At 40.1% G+C, this 18,753-nt stretch overlaps 1 protein-coding gene across 11 annotated transcripts in view; it reads left to right on the forward strand.

The window, feature by feature from the left end:
• Positions 1–18,753, forward strand: part of erg (ETS transcription factor ERG) — a 301,661-nt gene that overhangs the window by 201,847 nt on the left and 81,061 nt on the right. For all 11 annotated transcript variants that reach the window (XM_072259984.1, XM_072259980.1, XM_072259982.1 and 8 more), the window contains one exon: positions 12,941–13,158. In XM_072259984.1, coding sequence (XP_072116085.1) covers positions 12,941–13,158 — 218 coding nt within the window. The remainder of the gene's footprint in view (positions 1–12,940; positions 13,159–18,753) is intronic.

Below are 18,753 nucleotides of genomic sequence, written 5' to 3' on the forward strand. Positions count from 1 at the left end.
GATTAAATGCTGCTTGAAAGATTTGTCAGTGACCCATTCCATAACGTTAAAAACATTATTTAGAGTTACAGTGCAGAATAGGCCCTTCTAGCCCTTTGAGCCATGCTGCCCAGCAACTCCCGATTCAACACTAGCCTAATCACAGGACAATTTACAATGACCAATTAATTTACTAACCAGTACGTCTTTAGACTGTGGGAGGAAACTGGAGCACCAGGAGAAAACCCATTCTGCTTATGATTGAGACTAAACTGATTAGGCAGTAGATTTCTGTATTATACTTGACCTGCTTTTGTGTACAGGGCATACCTGGGCAATTTTCAACATAGTCATGTGAACCCAGTGTCATAATTGCATTGGAATACCCTGGCTATAGATGCAGCTAATTCTGGTGGGCGAGTCTTTAATTCTGCGAATGTGATTTTAACTGGTTAGTGCTCTGAAATGCTTATTGCATTTGCTTGGAGAGAATTGTATTGGAGGAAGTTTGCCAGAATAGGTCATCCATTCAGCACTGTTGAATGAACATGGTGCAAGTGTTTCAAGCTTTTCCGTAGCATTCACTTGTCTTGACCATCTTTGAAAATGGAGATTTTTCTTGTTTTCTCCTCCCGTTAATTATACACCTTGATTCATCAAATTATGAAGAAGGCATGCCAGCAGCTTTATTTTATTAGGAGTTTGAGAAGATTTGGTATGTCACCAAAGACTAGCAAATTTTTTCTGATATACATAGAGAGCATTCTGACTGGTTGCGTCATCATCTGGTGTGGAGGCACCAGTGCACAGGATCAGAGTGTTGTAAACTCAGCCAGCTATATCATGGGTACTAGACGCCACTATCAGATTCATAGTCAAAAGGCGATACCTCAAGAAGATAGCATCTATCATTACGGTTCCTCACCATCAAGGATTAGCAAGACTATCTAAAGCAAATGAAGATCTTGGCAGCCTCAATGCAGTTTGGAAATCCACACAACTCAAACTTAACACCAAAATCAGAATTTTTAAAAGCAATGCCCTAAGCGTGCTACTTTATGGAAGTGAATGTTGGAAGATGATGAAAGACATCTGCAAGAAACTTGACGCGTTCCAGACAAAATATCTACGATGTATCAAGAAGATCTTCTGGCCTGAGAAAATCGGAAACCAAGACTTGCTTACATCTTGCAATATGGAATCAATCTCAGTTTGTGTGAAAAGAAGACGATGGAGAAGGTTGGGCCATGTAACAGACATTCCACTCTGCAAATACTCATTTCGGGGAGGTAGCAGCATCAATTCGCGGGAGACTCCCGGAACTTCCGGGAGAGGTGGGATGTCTGCAATTGAGTAGCTCCTTAGCAGGTAGCCAGCTAGTTTAAATAACGTTAGCTATGCTAATGAACGAATGACAGCTGTTAAACTCACCTCACAATGTCTTTTACAGTCTTAACCCACCATGGGCAATAGAAAAGTCACTGTTGAAAACAGTGCAGTAAGCAACACTGTCATTATTTTGACCTCTATTAGGCAGGGGTACACTTTAGTGTAGTCTGGGGTGACGCACGTTTTATATTTTCTTTTTTTGGAACACTCTGCCATGGCGCGCTCTCGCTCGCTCTTGCTTTCTCTCTCTTGCTCTCTCGCTCTCAAAAAAATTGATTTCTGGGATATTGTATATAATTTGCGAGCATCAGGGAGCCACTATTAATATGCGGGAGACTCCCGGAACTTCCGGGAGAGGTGGGATGTCTGATGTAATGAGAATGCCAAATGATCAACTAGCAAAAGTAGCACTAAGGTGGACCCCACAGGGAAAGCGAAGTAGGGGCAGGCCCAAGATGACGTGGCAAAGATCTGTGGAAGCAGAACTGAAAGAAGTAGGCATGAACTGGGTAACGGCCAGCAGCAGAGCGAAAGACCAGCAGAAATGGAAGACCCTTGTGGAGGCCCCATGCTGGGCACTAAGGATTCAGATGATGACGACCATCAAGGACATGCCCTATTCTCATTACTACCATCAGGAAGGAGTTACAGCATAGGTTTCCGAATGTTTTTATGCCATGAACCCTTACCATTAATTGAGGGTTCTGTGGGCCCCAGAGTTACAGGATCCTAAAGACAAACACTCAGTGTTTCAGGACCAGCTTCTTCCCCTCTGCCATCAGATTTCTGAATGGCTCATGAAACTCATAAACATGATCTCACTATTTTACTATCTTTTTAAGCTGCTTATTTATTTTTATGTTTCTTATCGTATAGTGAGCTTTATATTGCACTATACTACTGCTGCAGAACAGCACATTTCGTGACATTTACCATTGATAACAAACCTGACTCTGATTCTGATTAGTTGTGGAATAAATATAGAGCATTAATCTGCTTTGCAGGTTATTGAGTCAGTTATCTCAAGCTATAATATGCCACTTCTCCTGTTTAACATGCATTCTGTCCTATGTTGCTAGCAGCCCATTTTTTAGATATGCTTGAAGCTACTCAGCCTGTCCTTCTGTTCTCCTACCTGAACCAGAGTTTTGGTAATTGTTCAGTTGAGGAAAATTAAGAGAAAAGTGCTGAACCTGATCTTTGATGAGTGCATCCCAACTTAATTTAATAGGAGAGAGAAAGATTAGGGAAAAAACCTCGATGCCAATCATTTAAAATGCTGGCAATTATGGATGTAAGCATAGATATTATCTCGTTGCTTCTCACTGCATTCATTGAACCAAAGGCTAAGGGGTTAATCATTTTACCAAGAGTGCTTAACATAACTTGTGGATAGAATTCAAGGAAATAACAGTCAATTCGGTATTGATTCACCCTCTAATAAGAACATCTATTTGAAAGTAAGATTAGATGTAGTAAGGATAAATTATAATTTGGAATGGAATATGCTGGATTCCATATTCCTGCAGTTTGAATAGGTAGAAATTATTTCTTTGGAAGGAAGCCCCACAGAGTTCAGTCACACAAAACATTCAAACTTTATCTTTCATTAAATACTGAATGTTGGAAGTACTCAATAAGATGAGCAGCAGCTGTTGAGAGAGAAACTGACTTCACTTCCATTATGACTGGGAAAATTACTATAAATGTTGCTTACATTTGGTTAGCAAATACTCTCATACAATGATTCCTCAAAATGAATGAATATATGAAGTGTAGGACAGCTTGGAAGGCATAGGCCAGTCTTTGCTTATCCTATACATATTTATTTAGAGGTTGTTAATCAGTGCAGCATTAGTTACTGCAGTAGGGAGTCTGTTCGATGAGTCTACATTGTAAAGGTTGTACAATTAGTGAATGCCCCTTAAAGTATCATCTCTGTGCTATAGACAAATATGATCAACAGCAGTGAAAATTGGTAGAATAAAATAATTGGCTCACATGCACAAAATGCTGGAGAAACTCAGCAGTACAGGCAGAAGGGAAAAGATGCCACAACAAAAAGTTGGAGGGAGGAAAAGGAGGGTAGCTAGAAGGTGATAGGTGAAGCCTGGTGTGTAGGAAACATACAGGGCTGGAGAGGAAGGAATCTGATAGGCGAGGAGCACAGACCATATGAGAAAGGGAAGGAGGAGGGGAGTCAGGGGGAGGTGAAAGACAGGTGAGAAAAGGCAAGAGGCCAGAATGGGGAATAGAAGAGGGGAGAGGATGGAATATTTTTACTGGAAGGAGAAATTGATATGCATGCCATCAGGCTGGGGGCTACCCAGACGGAATATAAGGTGTTGCTCCTCCACCCTGAGGGTGGCCTCATCTTGGCACAAGAGGAGACCATGGACCAACGTGTCAGAAGAGGAATGGGAATTGCAATTAAAATGTCTGACAAGTATACTGAAGGAGAGCTGGAGATATGAAGAAACAAGCAATGTGATGATATAGCTCAGTACATCACAGGCAGAGCCCTCCCCACCAACGAGCACATCTGTGTTGCTACAAGCAAGCAGTGTGCATGACCAGGTCATGCTCCCTTCTTGCTACTGCCGTCAGCAAGGAGATGCAGAAGCCTTAGGTCTCACACCACCAAGTTCAGGAATAGTTGTTACCCTTCAACCATCAGGCTACTGAACCAGCAAGGATGACTTCACTCACCTCTGAACTGATTCCATATCCTATGGACTGCCTTTCAATGACTCTACAACTCATGTTCTCAGTATTATTTGCATATTTTAGATTTTTTTTATTTGCACATTGATTGTCAGTTTTTGTGTGTAGTTTTTCATTGATTCTGTTGCATTTCTTTGTTTAATTGTGAATGCTTGCGGGAAGGTGAATCCCATGGTGACATATACGAACTTCGATAATAAATTTACTTAGAACTTTGAATTGAAGTAAGTGAGGCTTATGAAATAGCTTCCTTTATTGGCTCTGGCAGAGAGCGTGTGAATCAAGAAAGCAAGAATGGCAGATTAAGCAATTGTCATCGACGTGAACTATCTATACAGAGACTGTCTGGTTGAGACACCAGAACCTATGTGCATGTTCTAGGCAAGATAATACTTTTTGAAAAAGTTGATTCTTTAAGCAGTTGCTTCAAAATGGCTCATTGTTAATTTGGCCTGATTCAGTTTTCAGTCCTTACCTCTGACAGAGTACTTGAACATCTGTTAATGTTATATTCCTGACTTTGGAGCTCATGTCATTATGACCTGTATCCTAATACTTGGGCTTATACTCAGACCGTATGGTACAATTCATTCCACAATAATTTCCATCGCTATATGGCATGGTTTTCAGCTGCGTTTTCATGGGAAAATTATAAAACATCTAAGTTTTTAGACTAAATTGGACCTAAGCAATGGAAAAAAAGCTGAATCTTTCAGCAATATTATCCAGTTGAATTCTGGAAAGAGCAGTTATACAAAACAGTACAGTTCATTCGGCGCTTCACCACGGGGGATCACTGACTTATTATTAGTAGGAATGTCAATGGAAAGAACAGGCTTTTGGAATTGTAATCACCAAAAGGTTGCCCACTAAATTTGGTAAACTTCGTTCCACAACGGATTTCCTACTCCAGCCTGCTAGCTGCGAGAAAAAAATATGATTATAAAATTTTCACGTTTTGAGGTTCAGGAGCAGTTATTACTCTTCAGCCATCAGTATCCTGAACTGGCGTGGATAACTTTACTCGTCTCAACACTGATGTGTTCCGCCACCTATGGTCTCACTTTCAAGAACTCTACAACGCATGTTCGCAGTATTATATATTTATTATTAGTTTTGCTTTTGAAATTGTATAGTTTGTCTTCTTATGCACATTGGTGGCTGGTAGGTCTTTGTGTGTAGTTTTTTCATTGATTCTATTGAGTTTCTTTGTATCTATTGTGAATGCCTGCAAGAAAACAAATCTCAGGGCAGTGTATGGTGACAAATGTGTTCTTTACTGATAATTTACTTTGAATTTGAAGGCACTGACAATGAATGAGAGTATGGCATTTACAAGATTTCATGAACATAATATTCTTCAAACCTTATAGCCGTGCTGCAATCTGTTCTACACATTGTGTCAGTAGATTGTTCCTGTACAAGATGTACATGATTCGCTTTCGGTTCCTCCTGACATCAACTTTGCACTGTGAAATCTGTTAACTGATGCTAGATATTTTAGATGTTGTTGAGCTGTGTTCTTTTTGTAACTTCACCACATGTTTAACAACTTCAAATTGGTTTCAAATTTTATTAAATAATGTTTTGGGAATGCTTTTTCCCGTGTTTCCACAACATAAGAATGTGGAGGGATAATTTGCTCTAAAACAAAATCTTGCATCGTATAAACACCATTGAATTCTTGTGCTTAATGTCACCACAAATCAATCACATGCAGTTATTTTGGCTGTTTTCCTTCCCTGATGACAAAGATAATGGTTTTCTTACTACTTTTGACAAGAGCTTTTCTCTGTAGCGTTTTTAAAAAATTAAGTACACTAGTATTTTGCTGCATTAGCCGATAAAACATTTCAACATTTTTTTCTGTCTACTTCTCCTCAGTTGTTCAAAAATCTGATTGAGAATCATTTATGTTCCTATGGTCCATGTCACCATGATACAGTTTTGGAGACAGTCAGCACAGGGCAAACAATGCAGTAAGACAGTATTTCAAATCAATATCTGAATAATTGATTCAGAAGCATAGAGTCATATAGCACTACAGCACTATAGAACAGGCCCTTAAGCCCATCTAGTATATGCCTAACTATTATTCTGCCTAGTCCCGTCAACCTGTACCTGGATCATAGTGCTCCATACCTGGCCCATACATGTAGTTATCCAAATTTCTCTTAAATCTTGAAATTGAATCCATATTAACCACACTGGCAGCTCCTTCCACACTCCCACCACCTTCTGAGTGAAGAAGATCCCCCCCATGTTTCCCTTAAACATGTCACCTTTCACCCTTAACCCATGCCCTCTAGTTCCAACTTCACCTAATCTCTGTGGGGAAAGCCTGCTTACCCCCATCTATACCCCTCATAATTAATGTTGCATACCCCTATCAAATCCTCCCTCATTCTCCAATACTCTAGGGATTAAACTCCTAACCGATTCAACCTTTCCCTATAACTTAGATCCTCAAGTCCAGTCAACATCCTTTGAAAAGATCTCTTCATTATTTCAATCTTATTGATATCTTTTCTGTAGGATATTCCTTTATGACAGATTTAAACTAGAATTTCTAAAAAAAGAAAGGACTCACAATTATAATGTAAGATACATAATTCCAGGATTGGTCTAGAGTTCTAGAGATATTTTTTGAAATGTAATTATTGCTGTCATAATATAAATGTCTTCTAAATCTATCTGCTTTGTAAAACAAAATATTGATATAGTAAAAAAGGGTTTTGGGTTCCACCTCAATTTATCTTCTCAATGCCTGTGCTTAATTTTTATCTTCTCACCAGGAGACAAGTATGATAATGCTGAGCGGGATTGTTGGCTTGCATTCTCTTTAAGCTTTGAATGATATGACCTGACTAACTGAGCAATGGTTTGCTAACTGGTGAACTCCTTTAATTAAAAGACCAATATTTTCACTTAATGAGTATTACACTGCTTCTGTAGTTTCATGTTTGTAGTTTAACAAGTTGTAAAAATGCTGGATTCTGAACTGATCTGTATGGTGACAATTCTGTTACCTGAATAACCCACTACAGCATGTTTCTGTACTACACCAAGTGTCATAATTCATTCTTAATTTACTAAACTTACACTTATGTGACTTCTAAAGGTACTGTGTTATTTACAGATTATGATATATAAGGAAAATAATTAAACTCTAGTTACTAGTATCAGCTACTGGCTGTATTGACATGATTGTATATGCTGTAGTAGATACACTTTTATGCATGCCTGTTGCAGAAGGTAAAATTCTGTCCCACCTAGTGCCTTCACCAAATCTGGGCATTGGTACTGAAAAGCCTACATGATGGAAGTATGGAAATAGCATGCAATTTTCATTTGACTTATCACTACTATAATTTACCCCTGGCTCCTCTCCTCCTTCTCCTCTCTGTTCAGATTCCTTCTTCTCCAACCCTTGACCTGTCCCACCCACCTGGCTTCACCTTTCACCTTCTAGCTCTTCTCCTTCTCCTTCCCCAACCTTTTTAATCTGGCACTTTCTGCCTTCCTTCTCAGACCTGAAGAAGGGTGTTAGCCTGAAACATTGGCTACCTATTCAATTCCATAGAAGTGCCCTGACCTGCTGAATTTCTTCAGCATTTTGTGTAAGTTGCTTTGGATTTCCAGCATCTGCAGACTTTCTTGTGTTTATAGGTTTAGGCCTTGTAAGCTGAATGTTTACAGCTTTTTTGTGGTGGCATATATTACAATCAATTTTATGGATAGACCAAAGATCAAGGGTCACATTGGTTCTTGGCCATGGCATTGATGGTCATCGTGGAAGAAGCCAAGAGGAAGAATGATACACTGTAATTGCAAATCAAGAAGAGTTTACCTCCAGACAGCAGATACCAGAGCTGCCAACACTGGATCCAATGATTCTGGATCCCTTCTGGCTATGAATTATGTGGCATCTCACTCCAGTTCCAGCTCAGACATCAGCCACAAGCACCTCCAGGCCAAGAACTTCCTTGATGTGGCTGAGTCCCCGCACTCCCCTTCCACCACCACCACTTCCAACCCCGGTTCTCTCATGGTTCCCTGTCACCCTTTGGGTCCTCAAAGCCTCCATTGTCCTCCCACCCTACCTTCTCTGGACACACCAACCCTCCCTCCTCATATGCTACCAACTCTTCTCCCCCCACTGATCCCAGCTTTCATCTCTGTCATATCTTCACCATTACTTCCAACATTCCCCTCTCTGAGGTGGAGCATGCTGGCCTCAGCAAGGACTTTACATTTATCCCCATTCGTCGATCCCTCAGTGAGTCCACGCCCACCATGACACTGAGCTCTTCTTCTGTTGTCTCTGTCTCTAAGCCTACTTCTTCGGTAAAAATTCCCCACACCACATGACCTCTTCTCTTGTCTCCTACCCTTTTCCTCTTTTTGGACACCCTGCTCTGGATCTATTCATCTCCACTTGCTGACAAGATACCAACCAGCTCAATTTCAGCATTCCTCTCTCCTACTTGAACCTTACCCTCTCTGAATGCAGTGTCCTCCACTCTCTGTACACCAATCCCAACCTTTCCATCAAACCTGCAGTCAAAGAGAGTTCTGTTGTAGTGTGGCAGATTGACACCTACCTTGCTGCTGAGGCCAAGCAGTAACTCTCAAACACCACCTCTTAGTTACTCCTTGAAAAGGACCCCACTCAGGACCATCAGAAAATTGTCTCTGACACCATCACGAACCTCATCAAATCTGGAGAACTCCCATCCACTGCCACCAAACAAGTAGACCCTTTTCCCTGCTCTGCTCATTTCTATCTCCTACCCAAGATCCACAAACCTGACTGTACAGGTAGGCCCATTGTCCCTGCCTACTCTTACCCACTGAATTCATGTCTGCATAACTTGACTCCTTTCTATCCTGCTTCATTCAGTCCTTTTCCACCTATATCTGTGACACTTTGCAGGCTTTCCATCTCCTCCACAAACTTTCAATTCCCTGGCCATGACTGCCAGTCCCTATGCACTTAATCCCTCATCCAGAAGGCCATAAAGCTCTCCACTTCTTTCTAAATAAAAGATCCAACTCGTTCCCCTCAACCACCACCCTTCTCCTTCTGGCAGAACTGGTATTTACCCACAACAATTTCTCCTTTGGCTCCCCCCACCTACTACAAACTTAAGAGTTTGATATCGGCACCCGCATGAGCACAAGCTATGCCTGCCTTTTTGCTGGCTATGTAGAACAGTCGATTTTGCAAGCCTTCCTTGGCAATGCTGCCCAACTCTTCCTGCACTACAGTGGGAACTGTGTTGGTGCTGCTTCACGCACCCATGCTGATCTTCTCAATCTTGACTATACATCTTTCCACCCTCAATCCTGTAAAAATACTATTCCTTTTTCTCAGTTCCTTTATCTCCACCACATCTGTTCTCAGGATGTGGCTTTCCTTTCCAGAACATCAGAGATGTCCTCCTTTTTCAAAGAAAGGGGTATCCTTTCTTCCATCGTAGATGCTACCCTCACCCACATCTCATCCATTTCCAGGACATCGATGTTCACCCCACTTTCCCACCACCTTAATAGAGATAGAGTTCCTCTTGTCTTCACCTACCTCCACATGAGCCTCAGCATCCAACGCATCATTCTTTGCAACTTCCACCACCTTCAATGGGATCTTACCACTAAACACATTTTTACCTCCCCACTCCCCCCCCCCGCTTTCCACAGGGATCACTGCCTCTGTGATTTCGTTGTCCATTTGTCCCTCCCCACTAATCTTCCTCCTAGCACATACTGTATATTGTCTTCAAAAAGAGCCCATTTTTCCAATATTATTACAGAGAATAGCATTGACTCAAGAATATTGTTTTCCACGATAAACTAACTGTTGATCCCTGCCCCAGCTGATAATCTCCTCGGACAAGCATCTACTACAAATTGTGAGGAACTTGCAATATTTTCTATCAACAAAATGACTCTATTAGGGAGAGTATAGCTACAAATACTAGTAACCTCTACAACCAACCTCTTAAAATGATGGCAACATTGTCACAATTTCCAAGTATTTCTGATTCAGAACTCTATAGGATTGTTATAAAGAATAAACTGCCAACTTGCTGTCTGGACCTTGTCTCTACCAAACTTTTTAGTGACCCTTTTAATAGCAGACATCCCACCCTGCAAACACTCATTTCAGGGAGGTAGCACCATCAATTTGCGGGAGACTCCCAGGAGAGGTGGGATGTCTGCAATTGAATAGCTCCTTAGCAGCTAGCCAGCTAGTTTAAATAACATCAGCTATGCTAATGAACGAATGGCACCTGTTAAACTCACCTCAATATGTCTTTTACATTTTAACCCACCATGGGCAATAGAAAAGTTACTGTTGCAAACAGTGCAGCGAGCAACACTGTCATTATTTTTGACCCCTATTAGGCAGGGGTACACTTTAGTGTAGTCTGGGGTGACTTACGTTTTATATTTTCTTTTTTTGCAACACTCTGCCACTCTGACTTTTTTTGGAACTCTCTTGCTCTCTCTCTCTCTCTCGCGTGCGTGCTCTCTCACTCGTGGTCGCTCTCACGCGCGCTTGCTTTCTCACTCTCTCTCTCACTCGTGCTTGCTTTCTTGCTCTTGCGCTCGCTCTCTCGCTCTTTCTCGCACGTTCTCTCACACTCGCTCTCAAAAAAATCAATTTCCGGGACATTGTATATAATTTGCGGGCATCAGGGAGCCACTATTAATATGCGGGAGACTCCCGGAACTTCTGGGAGAGGTGGGATGTCTGTAATGGTGTTTTCAATTCTGTTAGAAAAAATATTAACACATCCCTTGAAAGTGGAGTTTTTCCAGGTGCCTTCAAAACTGCAGCTGTCGAACCCCAAGTTAAAAAGCCAAACCTTGATAGTGAGTTACTACAGGCCTATATCAAATCTTCCCTTCCTGGGCAAGATTCTTGAGAAAGTTATTTTCAACCAACACAACAACTTTCTGAATGAGAATAATATTCTATAAAAGTTTCAGTCCAGTTTTCGAGCAAACCGCAGCACGGTGATAGTCCTTATCAAAATTGTCCGTGACTTTGGCTCAGCACTGATGCCAAAAGAGTCTCCGTTCCATTTCTTCTAGATCTATATGCTGCCTTCGACACAATTGACCACAAACATTCTCCTAGATCTCCTTGAGAACTGGGTTGGTCTTTATGCTGTGCTCTTAACTGGTTTTGTTCGTATATCTTAGAGAGAAAAAAATTTGTCTGCCTTGGAGACCAATTGTCAAAGAGCTATGCTGTATCTTTTAGTGTTGCTCAGGGGAGCTATCATAGTCCCTTACTCTTCTTCTTTTTCATGCTCCCCTTAGGAGACATCATTAGAGAGCATAAACTTGATTTCCACAGTTATGCAGATAACACATAATTGTATAACTTGGTTGAGTCTGATGATGATAACACCCTATCTTCTCTGACTTCTGGTAAGGTTGCCATAAACAAATGGATGAACAACAATTTCCTAAAAATAAATGGAGATAAAACTGAAATACTTCTGGTTGGTCCCACAGCTAAAACAGATAAACTTCTTGATAAACTTTGGAACTTGGCTCCCCTCATAAAATCAGAAGTAATTAGCCCAAATGTTTTCCTTCATTCAGATTTCAGTTTTAAATCCCACATAAAGAAAGTGACCGGAGCAGCATTTCTACACTTAAGGGATATTGCAAAGGTACACCCATGTCTGTCAAGCAATGATGCTGAAAAATTAATTCACACCTTTAAATTGAATAGACTAGATTACTGCAATGCACTTTTTACTGGCCTTCCAAAACAACCTATCGACAAACTTCAACTCATTTCGAACGCCGCTGCTGGATTTTTAACTAACACCAGGATGATGGAACATATCACTCTCTTTGGCTTCCTGTATCATTTAGAATTGATTTTAAAGTTCTCTTACTTGTTTTTAAAGCCCTTAATGGTCTGGGATGGGAGTACATCACAGAATCACTGTCGCTTTACAGTCTTGCTTAAGCTCTCCGCTCTTCTTCTGTGAGTCTCTTGAATTTAAGTAATCTCCCTCAAATGATAATTGGCAGGTCAGCTTTTTGAACTAGGCTCCTAAACTTTGCAATTCCATACCTAAAACTATAAGGGATGCAGATTCAGTTGACATTTTCAAATGCCATCTCAAAAGCTACTTACTTAACCTTTCTTTTAACTAGCATCTTTTTGTCTTTTATATTCATGTTTATTTTTATTGTTAATTTTTATTTTATTTTCTCACTTGTACTTGCATGGGTTTTCTCTGGTCACTCTGCTTTCCTACCAGATTTTAAAGGTATGTTGTTGTAGGTTAATTCGCTTAAGTACTGTAAATTGTTAGGAGAGTTGAGGGGAGCTCATAAGTGTGTAACAGAGAACAGTTCACTCAGAAATAAGTGAAGGAATGAGAGTGATGGAATTGCTCTGAGAGCTCATTAGGTTGAATGCTTCTTCCTATGTATTGAGAAACATGGACATTCAATTCATTGTTCTTTGAATCAGGCTATTTTTAATAAAAGTATATCCTCAGTGAGTTAAATTAAACACTGTTTAAAACCGAATTAAGTTCCTACTTTTCTTTATAAAATTAAATGCCAGTTTATTTGAATTTTGTATATTGAATTATAAGAAAAAGACTTTAATTCTTTAATATTCTGATATTTTCTCACTTTATAAATATGTTTTCATGAAGAAATTATTTAAAAGGTCTGTCCATCTAAATGGTAATTTTTGTAGCACTCAGTAAACAAAACTGAAACATAATGCTTTAGTCGTTTAGATGCAGACCGTATTTCTGAAGAAGAATCTCAGACATGACCTATATATCTTTCTTTACCGTAGGAAGCATTATCAGTAGTCAGTGAAGATCAGTCCTTATTTGAGTGTACCTACACTACACCACACCTAGCCAAGACGGAAATGACAGCTTCCTCGTCAAGTGATTATGGACAGGCTTCAAAAATTAGCCCACGCGTTCCTCAACAGGAGTGGTTATCACAGCCACCAGCCAGAGTGAACATCAAGATGGAGTACAATCCTAACCAGGTCAATGGATCCAGGTAATGATCTGTTTGTTGCCTCAGCTTTGATATCATATACCAGTTCAGAATTTGTGGTTTTATTGTTTCTCTTTCACTCTATGATCTGAATTTTACTGCAACTATGACTGATGCAATAAAGGCCTTTTCTAACTTGTAAGTTTTAAGTAAGATTATGTTGGGAGTTCTTAGGTGACCTAGGTGACTGAAATGGAAATCTTCCATTGGGTAATAAATATTTAATATTTTGTGTAATTTTACTGCGGTAAGATAACAATTAAAGTTCTCTAGTTAAGTCTTTTTTCCTCAGTGAAAAGTTTATTTCTGAACAGTCCCCTATTGTTTTTAACATTATTATATTTTATATCAAATAGAGTCATTGAGTGGTGTATTATTCTAAACCCTCTAGGTTCGCAGCCAAACTATTCATGACTTGGATGAGTACACATGTTAAAAATATTTTCCTCGGATCTCAGTAAGGTTTTCTGAAAGGGTGGGTCAAAATTTGAGAAAATTTATTGACATTTCTTGATTCATTGAAGATTAATATAGTCATGACAGTTCCAAAATTTTACAAACATACGGAAGGCATCAGAACAAGCACTATTTATCCAATATTGCTGTGATGTAACTTGTAGCCTTGTGTGTTTCCAACTGTTGTGAATTTCTAAAAGTTGTGAAATACTCAATGAACAAAGTTTAAAATTTTGTACAGCCTTGCAGTGATCCAGAACACATTGGAAAGTATGCTACAGAATGGAATAAATTTCAGCCGCAGAGCACAATGCGCTGACTTGACTCCATAGTGTATTTAGCGCTATCAAATAGCCAAGGATTTGTGGGCAGACACTTACAGTTATAAAACTTCAAACACTATGACATAGATTATAATAGTAATAGTTGTCTCGACTAGTAAAAACTCAAAGGCCATAAGAACCATAATAATGATTGTGACCACTGATTTTATACACATCATAGTACAGAAGCTCTGCCCCAAACAGTATTAACAGTTCCAGACGGTAGACAAAAGTTGAGGCAGAGCATCATCTGCCAAAACACTCAAGAGTTTAATGGTTGGTAAATGTCTCTGTTACCCAGGGTTTTTTAAAAACAAGTACAGTTGGAAAGAATAACATATTTAAAAAATATATAGAAAGGTAATCAGAAATATAGAAAAAACACTCAGAAATAAGTTACAACAAGATAATTAAAATATTTCCCTTTGCTTCACAATCAGTGAGCTGAGAATTTCCATTGAATTGAATGGGGCCTCACATGCCATTGCCAAGCCTGATTATATAGGATGAGACAGCTGGATCCATAACATAATGTTGGGGAATTCCAGGAAGAATCGGCTGTGCTGTTGGAGTCTAGGTGAAGTTTACTACAGAATCCTGAGACTTACTGAAGTTAAGTGGCTGAAAGTTGGAAATTTCAAGGGGAACAGTCAACCTGCCAGACAGATTCCCCCACTAATAGACATGAACATATTTGTACAACACTGATTCACTGATGTATGGTTCATTTCAATGTAGTATCAGCCCATGAACTACACATAGTTACAAAATATTCTTATTTACAATGGAATTAAGTAACTGAAGCTCTAATTTATCATTCTTTTAGTAAAACGTAAGATGGCAGGCAAACAACTAAACACAACCTCATGGTACAGATACCAATGTAGTTTCACAGACTATTTTTCTAAATTCAGTTTTATAGAGTTCTGCCAGTTGATATCATAATAAAGGCCTTGTGTTCTGCAGGCACCCCATTCAAACGTTGGCATCCTGCTGGGCTGTATTAAATGATTTCTTTGTGCATGGCCGCATGTTTAACGTATTGTGACTGGTTTCTGTGAGAAATGCCAGCAAGCCTATCGCTGTGCACTTACAGTGGATCACCACTTTAAATCATTCAGTTACCTTGAGGTCCACCCGTTTTGAGTGAAAAGAAGTATTCAACATGCTCTCAAAATTAAGTACAGCACAAATAGGTGTTGCTATTTGACTGAATTGGAAAGAAAATCTAGCTGGTAATTGGATGTGTGCTGAGGACCACAGGTGAATCATTTTAAGAAACCATTGAAAGGAAAGAAAAACCAAGTGAAATATATGTAACATTTGGTAATGAATGAGAGAACTGTAAATACAAAAGGAAGACAACTTCAATGATTCCTGTGAAGAATGTAAAAATTGTGGAAATATGTATACATTTCAAAAGCATGGCCTCAATATAAAGATAATCAATTGTGAAAAGGATTGCATCTTATTTTTCCTGCTTGAAACTAAAGGGAATTTGACTGTGGAATCAGGGAAATTGAAGCAGGAAGATCACTGGCCATATTGCAAGATTTAAGATGCATAGAAAAGTAGTTAAGAGATGCTGAGGATTTTTTTAAAAGAGTTATTGTACTTGAAAATGCACTGCCTGAAAGGGGAGGAGAAACAGAATCAATAATAGTTTCAAAAATCAATCACTAAAGAGGGAAATAAAAAATGTTCACGGGTCAGGGGAATATCTGTATGATGGGGATTATTGATATAGATGAAGTTTGTGAATCAGATTTGCTCTGTGTCCGTCCTTGCTCAGGCAATGCTAATTACTCTCATGTTTCTCTGGCCTCATTCTAAAACCAACTCAACTGTTTTGCTTTCTCCTCTCAAATCAATAGGAAACTGAAACTATTCCTTCTGTGAATTTTCTTCTTCTCTATCCTCATCAGCATTCCAGTCTGTTCTTCCTGCTTTGCTATCTGCTTCGGTCTCCAGGAGATGATGAGTTGGCCTAACTGTTGAAAAATGGTAAAAAAAATGTCATTATAACACAAATTGCTCTATTCACTTCAAGTATTGAAGGGGAGAAAGGAGAAAGGCAAGGATATACAATGGGGAAATGTACATGTCTGTGTGTAGTCAAATATACATATCTGCTGTGTCACTTGTCCTTTATCAGTTCCGCCAGAGAAAAAAAGTTGCCCTCCTAATACTATATTTTACCTACAGTATATACATGCAGGTATTTTTGTATTTCTGCACATTTTATCCCATATCTGTATTTTAACCTCTAACTTTATTGTTTATATCGTTCTTTATTCTTATAATTGTTGAATGTTGTTGAGCTCCTTTCCTCTGTCCACAACAAGTGGGATTTCCTGGTGGCAAACTATTTTAATTCCAATCCCCATTCCCATTCTGACATACAGGTCCACGGCCTCCTCCACTGTCACGATGAGGCCACTCTCAGGTTGGAGGAGCAACACCTCAGATTCTGCCTGGGTAGCCTCCAAACTGATGGAATCAACATCCATTTCTCTAACCTGCAGTAATATTTTCCCTCCCATTTCTCTTTTCTTCTTTTTACTCTTCTGGCCTCTTACCTCTTCTCCTCACCTGCCTATCTCCTCCCTTAGGTGCCCCTCCATCTGCTCTTCCTCCCATGGTCCCCTCTCCTATCAGATTACTGCTTCTTCAGTAGTTTACATTTTCACCTATCACTTCCCAGCATCTCACTTCATTCCCCCTCACCTATCACCTTCCTTCTCCCCTACCTGACTTCACCAATCAGTTAACAGCTTGAACTCCTTCTTCCCCCACCCCCCAAGACACCCAGCTTCTTATTCTGTCTCCTTTCCCTTTCCTTTCCAGTCTAGATGAAGGGTCTTATTCCGAAGTATCTACAGTTTATTTATTTCCATAGATGCTGCCTGACCTTCTGAGTTCCTCCAGCATTTTGTGTGTGTACCCTGGACTTCCAGAATCTGCAGAATCCCTCATGTTATTGTTGAATGTTGTTTTTTTTTGTTGCATGTCATACCGACGCAACTCAGCAAATTCCTGGCAACACACATAAAAGTTGCTGGTGAACGCAGCAGGCCAGGCAGCATCTCTAGGAAGAGGTGCAGTCGGGCCGAGACCCTTCATCAGGACTAACTGAAGGAAGAGCTAGTAAGAGATTTGAAAGTGGGAAGGGGAGGGGGAGGGGGAGATCCGAAATGATAGGAGAAGACAGGAGGGGGAGGGATGGAGCCAAGAGCTGGACAGTTGATTGGCAAAAGGGATATGAGAGGATCATGGGACAGGAGGCCTAGGGAGAAAGAAAAGGGGGAGGGGGGAAAACCCAGAGGATGGGCAAGGGGTATATTGAGAGGGACAGAGAGAGAAAAACAATGTGTGTATATAAATAAATAAATAACGGCTGGGGTACGAGGGGCAGGTGGGGCATTAACAGAAGTTAGAGAAGTCAATGTTCATCCCGTCAGGTTGGAGGCTACCCAGACGGAATATAAGGTGTTGTTCCCTAATGCATGTAAATGTATATGGCAAATAAAGTTGAACCTTGGACTTTGACATGTGACTCCAGATTGAGGCACTGTGGATGATTCTTAATCGACCTGGCAAACCAGTCAGTTCAAGGTGACTCGGGGAAGCACGATATACAGCGGACTGCCTTCATCTTGAGAATGAATAAACACTTGATCAAACAATGGAATAGGCTCAAGAGGCTGAATGGCCTCCTGATAGTTTATGCCTAGTCATTGGGTGCAATTAAAGCTTTGGATATCAATTGTCCAGCAGTGCACACCCGGTTGGAATTTTGCAGATGGCACTTGGCTGGGTGTAGATATACCTTGTTCTCGGTCCTCTTGGGCTTCTGGCTGTCACTTCATGTTTGTTACAATACGTGGTGCAATAGGCTCTATCCTATTGATCAATGGACATTCATTGCTCAATGGCACAGTAGCTGATGGGCTGAAGAAAGGAAAAGAGAACAATTTTTTTTGAACAAAGTAACCATATGGGGAATGGAGTAAGACTAGTGCTCTTCAGGATTCAAGATTCAAGATTGTTTATTGTCATTCTTCAGTAGACAAGTGCAAGGAGAACAGAACATTTGTTACTCTAGCTCCAATGCAACGTATTAAAAACACAATAAGCATAAAACACACAATAAAAACACAATACAAATATAAAAGTAATGCTATAAACATAATGTATCAGTAACTGTTGCTAAATTGAGATGAGGTTGAGTGTTACAGCTAGTAGAGTTGCTTCCTCACACCTCCAGTGGCTCAGGTTCGATCCTGACCTTGGATGCTGTCTATGTGGAGTTTACATCTTCCCCTTGTTGCAGCCTACGGTTTTGTGGATCCTCTGATTTTCTCCATGTCCCAAAGACATGCAGACTAGTTGACTAGTTGGCACTGTAAATTGCTCCTAGTACGCAAGTGTGGTAGAATCTGGGGTTAGTTAATGGGCAGGTAGGGTGGATCAAAATACACTCAAGACCTACTTATTAATCCAAATATCTAATCAGCCAATTATGTGGCAGGATGTCAATCCATAAACGTATACAGACATGGTCAAGAGGTTCTGTTGTTGTTCAGACCAAACATCAGATTGGGGAGGAAACGTGATCTAAGTGCTTTTGACCGTGGATTAATCGTTGGTGCCAGACAGGGTGGTTTGAGGATCTCAAGAAACTGCTGATCACCTGGGATTTTACATAGAATGGTGCAGAAAACAAAAAGAAACATCCAGTAAGTGGCAATTCTGTGGGCATAAATGAGAGCAGTCAGAGGAGAAAGACCACTTTTAAGCTGACATGAAGGCGTTAGGG

The sequence above is a fragment of the Mobula birostris genome, chromosome 6 (assembly GCF_030028105.1).
Source record: "Mobula birostris isolate sMobBir1 chromosome 6, sMobBir1.hap1, whole genome shotgun sequence".
Lineage (NCBI taxonomy): Eukaryota > Metazoa > Chordata > Chondrichthyes > Myliobatiformes > Myliobatidae > Mobula > Mobula birostris.